Source organism: Hipposideros armiger, unplaced genomic scaffold (assembly GCF_001890085.2).
Source record: "Hipposideros armiger isolate ML-2016 unplaced genomic scaffold, ASM189008v1 scaffold_286, whole genome shotgun sequence".
In the NCBI taxonomy this organism is placed as follows: domain Eukaryota; kingdom Metazoa; phylum Chordata; class Mammalia; order Chiroptera; family Hipposideridae; genus Hipposideros; species Hipposideros armiger.
The window spans coordinates 1,064,799-1,075,508 of NW_017731636.1; the positions used below are offsets into that span (position 1 = coordinate 1,064,799).

The following is a 10,710-nucleotide window of genomic DNA, read 5'->3' on the forward strand; positions in this document are numbered from 1 at the left end:
CCAACTGAGCCACCTGACCGCCCCTTTAACATATTTTAAATTTTTCTTCCAAACAATTACTCAAAGAAAAGCCTTGGGTATCTTTTCATGAAGCCATTTAGCCAGCTTTGAGGCTTTGTTCATGATTTCTTGTCCTCAAGGGAAAAGTCTCTGATAGGGTTTTGCCATTCCATTTTGTTTTGCCATTCTCTTGCATAACCTTCTCCTATGAGCATATGGATAAGCTGATAGAGGTCAGACAACCTTGGCTCATGTGTTTGGATAGTAAGCAGAAATTCCCTAGCAAACCCAATGGGGCCCTCTTTGGGATTAGATTAGAAAAATTTTAGTAATGGCACACAGCTCAGCTTTAGTCCATGGGGTATAAGAAATAAGGGGTTGTCATCCTGGGCGTGGCCCATCCAGTGGTTTAACATTAAATGGGGCGGTAAAAGCAGAGGAGTCTAATAGAGTCTCAAGTTCATCATTATAAAAAGGGGGTTCAGTGAACAAAGGGTAAAAAGGGGGAAAACAGGCATACAGCAAAGGAGCAGAAGGTGCAGATGAAATGTCAGACAAAGATTTGAAGTTTCCTCAAATTTAGTGAGTTTCTGAGACAACTTGGAATTTGCTTTGGTTAGTTTAGAATTTGTGTCTTGGAGGGAAGCAATTTTTGAATTACTTATATGTTTGGAGGCCTCAAATTCTAATTAAAATATGCTTTCCATTCAGGTTGCTTAGCTCTGTATTCATTTTCTGACTGACTAAACAGATAGATTAACTTGGGGATTTCAAATAAGCCCAAGTTGGCCAGTTCAATTGTAAATCCTCCTGGATCATTATGGTCCAGCGAGACAGAAATTTACAGGACAGAGGCCTGTAATTTTTGTACATAAATAAAGCAAGAAGGATACTGTTCAGCAGTCTCTTCCTTAGAAAGCATACTTCCCATTTTTCAAAAGAGTAATTACCAGATGAACACTTTAAATCCCACAAACAAAAGATTGGGAACAGAGGACATCCAAATAGAGCCTGGACCTTAACCAAGGCAGGAGGTTCAGGTCTAGGAGGACTTAGCATAAGGATCCAGGATCACTGGGGAGACGACAGGGTGAAATGGACTCTTGTAAGTACCTTAGTTGAATCATAGAGACGCTGGAGGAGGCAAGTCATTCTGGATCCAATTTCTGACACCACGTAATATCAATAAATTTCGGCTAAGAACTGCAAGGCAAGCAAAAGCTTTATTTGGGGTTTTTTAGGAATTGCAAATCCTAGAGACACAGATTTTGGAAGAAACCCAACTGTTTTCTGAGGGAGAAAGAAAGGAACAGTTTATAAAAACAGAAAAAGGGGGGCTTCTAACAAGATTATACAAGCGGCTTTGAAAACGCTATAATTGGTACTGGCAAGGAGATTTACACTATGCTATACATGATTAATTGCTTATGTCTATTACTAGGTAAAAATTTTATTTTTTAATAGAAAATTCAGTGATGCAGAGCCAGTTACAGAAACGGTATCAGAATGTAGCCCAGTTGTACAGCTCAGTTTTCATATGGAGGGGGTGTATTAGCTCAGCTTCCTGGGGGACCTCTGCCTCCATTTTTAGATTGCTCTTTTGACAATACCAACTCTACTTTGCTGTTTTTCCTTCATATGGGAAAACCACAATGTGGAGCCCTAGAGTTCTAGAGCAAGACCAGGATATCTACTGCAGAAAACTATATAAAAATTCAAAATGCAAACTCCACTAGTCTACTGGATCCTGATGACTAGGGGACATCAAGTGACCATGAGGCCAGAGCTGCCCCTAATGAACAGTGTTCTATCAGGCCCACTAAGTTGTAAATTCTCGTGGGCCCCATAGCCAGCCATTGTAAGACTGTTATTACGTGATCCACTGTAGATCTACATCATCTACCACTGTTGCACCAGTGCCTCTCCCTCATTCACACCTATGGCTGATTGGGAGGTCCCTCCTGACCAGCTGACAAATAAGGGAAAAGGCTAGGTTTGATCAGAGATGAGCTGGCTCATTTATCAGATGCAATGCCTTGGGGTGGGGGTGGCAGCTATTTTGAGACCTTGAGGATGAAAGCCACGTGCTGAATGGTGGAACCAAAAGTTGGGACGGAGACTTGTCCTTGATCATGTTAGTGCCGGATGTCCACTGATATGAGAAAAAAATCCCAAGATGATGTGCATCCAGAGTGAGTCCAAGATGGCTGTTGCCTGGGGTCCTTTGTTCCTTACTCCAAGGGCCTGAATACAGGGTTGCCCATATGTCCTCAAGACATGGCAGCTGGCTTCCCTCAGAGTGAGTGAGCTAACAGAAAGAGGGAAAGGAGAGCAAAGCCACATCTTTTTATAATTTAGTCTCTGAAGTGACATCCAATCACTTGTCATATGCTATTGTAACACAAACCAACTCTGGTACAATGTAGGATGAGATTACTTAAAGGTGTGTATACTAGAAGCAAGGATCATTGGGGGCCATGCTAGAGGCTACTCCCAACCTCTTCCACCTTGCCATTTCTCCTACCCTCCTCCCGTTAGCATTTAAATATGCCCAAGTATCTCTCATTTCAGAAAAAGCCCTTTCCTCAGCCCCACATCCCACTCCAGTTACTGTACTGCCCATGTCCCACAGCCCAACTTCTCCAAAGGACCGTCCAAATTTACCCTCTTCACCTCCCTGCACCCTGCTCCTTAGCACACGCTAATGTGGCATCTGACACTGATCTGGCATAGACTGGCTCTTCCCAGGGCCACCAATGGCTCCTTGTCTTTACCAAATTTGACCTCTTGGCAGCTTGTCACCTGCAGCCCCTATCAATCATCTTGATCCCCCAGGTCCTCCTTGACAGTGGACTGAACCTAGCAACTTACTTCTAACAAACAGAATATGGCAAAAGTAATGGAATGTCACTGCTGGGACATAGCTTCTATCTTGTATGGACTCGTTAACCCTCTTGTTCACTTGCTCTGAATGAAGCCAGTTGCCATTTTGTGACATGCCCTATAGAGAGGCCCACATGGCAAGGAACTGAGGAGGTCCCCTCGTAAGAGCCAGTGTGAAACTGATTCCTCCCCAACAATCTAGGAGGAAATGAATCTTGCCACATGAGGGAGCTTGGGGCCTCCCTGAGCTAAGCCTTCAGATTAGACTGGGGTTCTAGTCAGTACTATGAGTGCAGCACCAGGAGTGCAGCCTGTGAGAGACCTTGAGGTAGAGGTACCAGCCAAGCCAAGCTCACATCTGGACCCATAGCTACTGAGATAATATGCAGTAATTGTTTTAACCTGCTAGATTCCTGGATAATTTGTTATGCTGAAATACAATAGGTAAATAATACAATCCCACCCACATCTCTCCTCTGGCTTCTCCCTCAGCGGCTCCCAGTATCCCAGCTCCTACCCAGCATCCTTTGTTTATGCCTCTTAACTGTTAGGGTTTCCTGGGCCCTAGGCCTGGGCCTTCTTCTGTCCTCACTGCTCTCACTATCTGGTTATCCAACCACTCCTAAGGCCATCCATGACTTGAACCCCAGACCTGAATATCAAAAGTCCTCTTGGATATCTCTGCTCAGGGCCCACGTTCAACACAGCCAGAAACAAATTCATCCTCTTTCCCCCAAAACTTGTCTTCCTCCTACATTCTGTATCTCAGAGGTGGTACCCTCACCTGCCTAGTCTCCTAAGCCAGAATCCTGGTGTCATCCTGGATGCCTCCCTTTTGCTGTCGTCAATCCCCAAGGCCAACAGACTCCATCTCCTAAATATCTCTTGGATATTTTCAGTCCTCATCATCCCTCCTGCCCCATATCCTGCGTCCCATCCAGAGAAACTTGTTCACTGCACAAAAGGACCAAGAGGGCTTAGATCCAGCCCTGCCCTGCTCACCAAGGGACCTGCCTTATAGCCTAAGCTACCTGTAACTGGAGGAAAAACAGCAGCAACCGCTTCCAACCTGGTTCAATCCACCTCAACCCAGGGGCAGCCTGAGGAATTCTTCAAAAGCCCACATTGGCTCTTGTCTCACCTGCTCAGAACCCCTTCCATGGCTCTCCATTTCCCACAGGATAAAGCTCCAACTCCCTAAAAAGACTTGGTGATCTTTTCGTGACTTGGGCTTTCCAACATCAAGTGTTGTCCCTTCCTGGGCATCACAAGAACCCAAATGTGGAACTGCTTGCAGTTCGTCATTGTGCCATGCTCACTACGTCTTTACAAATGTTCTTTCCATGTGGAACATCCCTGCATCTTTTCTCCCCTCCGTGACGTTAACTCCTACGGTAACATCAGAAGTGGCTTCCTACAATCCCGGAGCGTTTCAGTGCTTTAAGTATTCAGCCTGAGATCTTTTGTAGAAGCTGAAACTGTCCACTCATAAGACAGACAGTAAGAAGACCTCAGAAAACAAGGCTGTGAACCTCAGTTGCTCATCTACGAACCGACCGTACCGTGACTAAGGTCAGGCAGCCAGCAGGTGGGAATGGTCTTCATTGCCTGCACCCGCAACTTCAGCTCCCAAATTGTTGGTCAAGGTAGCGCAGCGCCAACTCCCGCGCACCGCCCGCACTTGACTGGGCTTCCGGTGTCCTGGATCAGTGGCCTCCGGGCGTCGGGGCGGGGCCTCCAGGCGTCGTGGGCGCGGCTACCCCGTCTGGCCCGCCTCCGCGCGCCGGCTGACGCAAGTAGGCGCGACGTCATAACACCGTGTTCTTTTAGACGATTCCCGGGCTCCAGCGGGTCACGTGAGTCACTTTTCGCGCGAAAACTGGTCGCTGCTGGAGTAGCGAAGAGGAGCCGGGCGCTGCGATGGCGGTGAGCGCGCGGGTGCGGGGGGCGCGGGTGGTGCGGGGCTCGTGCCAGGAGTAGGAACAGCGTGCCGGGGGGAGGATGGGGGAGAAATGCTGCGTGCTTCTGGTCCGCACCCCGCTCTTGCCCTGTTCCCGCCCTCCCGGGATCGGTCCGCCGGATGAGTTAAGGCCCTGGACTCCGGTTTGGAGCTGATTTCTCTCGGGGTCTGCAAAGCCAGCGGGCCCCGCATCGCTCAGTTCTCCTGGTGATGCCGCCTTCCCCACTCCAGCCTAGGAGCGCTGGACTGCTGCAGCGGAGCCTGCCGGCCACTATCCTTTATTCATTATGCACATGCTTGTGGGGCGACCTCTCTGTACCTGGCGCAGAGTGTACACAAGATAGACAAGGTCCCGCATCTTCATGCACTTATTGTAATACTTTTTGTCTCTGTCTTGTTTACTATCTGACCCCTCGACCAGTCTGTAAGCATCAGACCCCTTATGTTTTGGTTAGCTCCTATATCGCAGTGCTTGGCACAGTGTGGGTGCTCAAATGGGTGGCAATACATCCTTACTGGGAGGAATAAACGATAAACAGGTACATAAACAAATGAGGTATCCTCAGTAATTTGTGGTGGAGAAAACACAGGGTATTGTGTGTGACCAGATGTTTGAAGAAGTGATATTTGAGGTGGTTCCTGTGTATTGAGAAGCCTTTGGTTCAGAGAGCTCAGAGTAGAGCATTCTATATAGAGGAAACAGCATGTGCAAAGCCTTGAGTCTGGAAGGTGGAGAACAGGGTAACTGGTGGGGAGGGCCACCTTATAGGAAGCTAAGTGAGCCCTCACCTTCTCTGTCTTCCCTTGCAGGAATCATCTGAGTCCTCTACCGTGGCCTCTAGCCCAGCTCTGCGTCGGCGAAGCAATGATCCTCTCACCTCCAGCCCTGGGCGAAGCTCCCGGCGCACAGATGCCCTGACCTCCAGCCCTGGCCGTGACTTGCCTCCCTTTGAAGATGAGTCCGAGGGGCTGCTAGGTACAGAGGGGCCCGTGGAGGAAGAGGAAGAGGACGGAGAGGAACTTATCGGAGATGGCATGGAGAGGTACTTTCATTCAAGGCCTGCACTCAACATAGTTTTGCAGAGAGCCCATTGTGTGTCGGAGATCATGCTTTGGGTGCTAGGGAAGTAGATGAACCTGAGCATCTTGCCTTTGAGAGCATCTTGGTTCAGTCTGGGAGGAGACAGGTTCATAGAACCACAAAGTAGGTCCATGTAACTTTTTGTATCTAAGACTGCACCCTAAGGCCTGGGTATGCCCAAACGCTGTGAGATGTGCACCTCAGGAGCTGTAAGGGGTTTCTAATCTGGTGGACCACATCAGGAATGCCAACTGGGAAGGACAGGAAGCAGGCAGCTGAGTATTTTTCTACAACTTCAAAGAAACAGTGTACGTCGGAGGTACCTGATTAACCAAGATTTAGATCAGTTCAAGTATTTTTGTACCTAATCTGTACCAGGCCCTGTATTAGTTACTTTCACACTTATTAGTAAACGTATAAACATGTATTAAAGGTTATCGAGGCTTAATGCTAAGACAGTAAAGTAAGCTCTGCAAGGGAGCAAGGTTAGATTTCTACTGCTGCTTTGCCCTGTATTAACAACCAGGATTTAGTAGACGCATCAGTAGTAGAATTGTGTGAATGCCCAGGAGCTTCATGAAGAGTCTCCTTTTGGGCCTTTCTTTCCTGGAATCAGGGTTCCAGATGTGTGTGTGAGAGGACTGTACAGGCCATCCCAACACTCCACAGAGAGTGCCCTTGTGAGCCATCCCATGGACTGTCAAGGGTCCCACTTTGGACCGTTCGGATCTTTGCTTTAAGCACTGTCACCCCAGACCATCAGACTGGATGTGCAGAACATGCCAGACTATGGAAGGAATGAGGAGTTTGGGGAAAAATCAGCCCTGGACAGGTCTTCGTGTGTGTGGAGTTCTTTAGGCAGAGCACTCCTCCCTCATCCTCTACCATCGATTGCTTCCTTCTCCTCGCTTCTATTTCCCTTTAGAGAATAAGAGGAGAGGCCCTTTGCAGGGGTTTCTGGTTAGAGAGATCTGAGGGCTAGCTGGGCCAAATTAGACTTTGTTTTGTGGCTTTGTAAGAAACAAGTTTACTGAGCTATGATTTATATATTGTAAAATTTACCACTCATAAGAATATAATTCAGTTCTTTTAGTCAATTTCCTGAGTTTGGCAATCATCACCACACTCTAGTTTTAGAACATTTCCTTATTGGGAATGTTGATCCCATTAAGACCCCTTGTGCCTATTTATAGTTAATCCTGGTTCCCATTATCACTCCTAAGTTGCCAATAATCTTTCTGTCTCTTTAGATTTCCTAGTTCTGACCATTTCATACTAATGGAATCATAATACCTGACTCTGCGACAGGCTTCTGGTTTTCAAGGTCCATCCATGTTGTAGCGTGTGTCAGTACTTCATTACTTTTTGTGGCTGAATAATGTTCCATTTTATGGACAGACCACATTTTACTTATCCATTATCAGTTGGTGGACATTTGGGTTCTTTGCACTTTTTGTCACTTATGAATAATGCTGCTATGAAGTTTTTATGTGAACATGTGTTTTTAAATCTCTGGCAAATACTAAGGGATGGAATTGCTGGGTCATATGATAACTGTATGGTTAATATTTTGAGGGACTGCCAGAATGTTTTCCCAAAGCAGCTTCACCATTTTACATTCATGCCCACGAGTGGTTTCTGAGGGTTTCCATTTCTCTACATTCTTGCCAACACCTGTTGTTTTCTGGTTTTTTATAATAGCCATTATAACGGGTGTAAGGTGGTGTCTTAGATTTACATTTCTCTGATGCTTAATGTGGAGCATCTTTTCATGTGCTTATTGGGTGAACATTTTGTATATCTTTGGGGAAATGTCTATTCAGATCATTCCTCTTTGTTATTGATTTATAAGAGTTTTTTAAATTTATTCTGGATACAAACCCTTTATCAGCTATGTGACTTATAAATATTTCCAACTCAATCTGTGGTTTGTCTTTTTCATTTCTTTCATGGTATTTTTTGAGGCACAAAAGGTTTTCATTTTGATGAAGTCAAATTTCTCAATTTTTTTATGGACCAATTAGAATTTCTCTGAGGACATTTCATGGGACTTAAAATTCTTGAGGGGTCAGATACCTTTTTCCTGAGAATTTAAGAATTCAGAAATGGATCAGCCTAGAAATATACCTGGCTTTGGGTTCTGTTTCTGGCATGAGCAGTATGGGATTACTTGTCTTGAGAACGTACTGGGTCATCGGGAAAGTCATGACGTATTTTTCTATGTTTTTCAATGCAAAAATGCGTCATGATTTTTCTGACGACCCAATAGTTTGAGAGTTTACCGAAAAACAAAAACCGCCCAAGTAGTAGCAGTTCCTCTGATCACCACTTACCTGAAAAAAGGGAAAATTGAAGAAGATTATCTTGGGGGGGCAGTGTGGTATCAGGGAAAGAGCTTGCGATTTGTGGTTGAACTGTATTTCGACACCCAGCTCTGCTTAGTGACCATTGGCAAAAGTCATATCATCTCCTAATGCTCAGTTTCCTCATCGTTTCGATGGAGCACTGATGCCTACCACCCAGAATTGCAGGGAGGAGAGCAGGGCTTTGCTTTGGGTTCCTTGTTAAGGTATCATTTTTCATATAGCTGGTAGATGACATTGTGGAAAATGAAGTCCTTAGCATTCTTAGAGGAGCTGAGAGGCTTGAGTGAGTTGGTGGGCATTTCAGAGAGGCTGATTTGGCTGATGTGAATAGAAGACCCCCCCAGCACTTGAAGGGGTTTGAGGTGGTGTTGTCAGAGAGGGAGAATTCCTGCACTGTGGAGAAGCTGGGTGTGTCTCTCTGAAAGGCTTTTATGTATGAAGGTTTTGTGGTTCCTCCAGTTTCTCTTATTGGCTGCTTAAAGCTGTGCAGCGAGCTCCCCCTTTTTGTAGAAAAATAAATAACGTAAAATTTCCTGTCTTAACCATCTTTAAGTGTCTGGTTCAGTGGCATTAAGTACACTCACACTGTGACCATCATCACCATCTCCAGAATTTTATCGTCTTACCAAATGGATCATACATTATTTGTCTTTTTGTGACTGGTTTATTTCACTGAATATAATGTCCTCATTGGACATCTTTGTAGCATGCATCGGACTTTCCTACCTTTTGGAAACTGGATAGTATTTCATTACATGGGTAAACCACACTTGGTTTATCCATTGGAGAGTCTTTTCAGCCTTTTGTCTTACTGGCCTGAAGACTCTTCAGGCAAGGTCTCCCTAGCCTTGTAGAACAGGCCTAGCTCCTGGGTGGCGTTTGGGTTTTGTTTTTGTTTTTCTGATACTAACATTTGGGGGTCCCTCAGGGATTACCGTCCCATCCCAGAGCTGGACACCTACGAAGCTGATGGACTGGCCCTGGACGACGAGGATGTAGAGGAGCTGACAGCCAGTCAGAGGGAGGCGGCAGAGCGGGCCATGCGGCAGCGTGACCGTGAGGCTGGCCAGGGCCTGGGCCGCATGCGCCGTGGGCTCCTATATGGTAGGTTGAGATGTCTGCACCCCCAAGGGGGCTGGTCCTTCTTCCAGAGTCTTGGGGAGCTGGGAGGGAGTGCTGGGGAAGACTTCACTCAAGGATGTCCCTTTTGCTCCCAGACAGCGATGAGGATGAGGAGCGCCCTGCCCGGAAGCGCCACCAAGTGGAGCGGGCCACAGAGGACAGTGAGGAGGATGAGGAGATGATTGAGAGCATTGAGAACCTGGAGGACCTCAAGGGGCACTCTGTGCGCGAGTGGGTGAGCATGGCGGGCCCCCGGCTAGAGATATACCACCGCTTCAAGAACTTCCTGCGCACCCATGTGGATGGCCATGGCCACAATGTCTTCAAGGAGCGCATCAGTGACATGTGCAAAGGTATGGCTTCTGTACTCCCACTTATGCTCACCATAGTCCACCTTACAAAACTCTCCTCTACAGAGTTATTGCTTTGGCCCTGTAACAATACATTTAATGGAGACATGAAATGCAGGAAACATTAAATAACTTGCCTATTGCTGGATAGGAGTTAGGACCTGGTGCCCACAATGTCCATCTTTCAGACAAATACAAGGTGTGATCAAACAATACAGTGAATGTTTAAGTAAAAAAAAAATTATTACAGTAAAAGACACATTGACATTAATCCCCCTGAAAATACTCCCCTCATTTCAAATACACTTACCCCATTGTTCTTGCTACTTTCTGAGGAAGTTCTGGAAGTCCTCTTTCGTGAGTGTCTTTAGTTGCGCTGTCACAGCTGCCACAATGTCTTGAATCATTTTGACTTTGGGGAAGAGCCAGAATTCGCACCGTGCCAAATCTGCTGCATAAGGTGGATGAGGACACACTGTAATGTTTTTATTTGACAGAAATTGCCATATACCAGAAGCGATGTGTGACACAAAGGGTTGTCATGATGGAGGATGATTTTTGGCACACTTTAAAACACCTTCTCTCAACCGTAGCTCACACCCGACTACACCAAACAAGTTGAAACTTGCCACACACTGTTATCTACGGTTCCACGTGCTGCTTCCCGTATTGAAGATCCATGCCTTTCCGTTGGATTGCACTCTGCTGTGCTGCAGCATTCACTGTATTTTGTGATCACAACAGTAAGGCTCTGTGTCACACATCGCTTCTGGTATGGCAATTTCTATGTGTCTTCAGACACACGGTATATCCTCATCTACCTTATTCACCAGATCTGGCACCGTGTGACTTCTGGCTCTTTTCCAAAGTCAAAATGACCACAAAATATAAACGTTTGAATCAATTCAGGACATAGAGCAGCCACAACAGTGCAACTAAAGACACTTA

General features: G+C 46.2%; 1 protein-coding gene across 1 annotated transcript in view; it reads left to right on the plus strand.

The window, feature by feature from the left end:
* The first annotated feature begins 2,320 nt into the window (after window positions 1–2,320).
* Window positions 2,321–10,710, plus strand: part of MCM2 (minichromosome maintenance complex component 2) — a 24,594-nt gene continuing 16,204 nt past the window's right edge. The window contains 5 exon segments of the mRNA XM_019658657.1: window positions 2,321–4,809; window positions 5,654–5,886; window positions 9,219–9,394; window positions 9,508–9,876; window positions 9,951–9,961. Coding sequence (XP_019514202.1) covers window positions 4,804–4,809; window positions 5,654–5,886; window positions 9,219–9,394; window positions 9,508–9,876; window positions 9,951–9,961 — 795 coding nt within the window. The 5' untranslated portion in view covers window positions 2,321–4,803.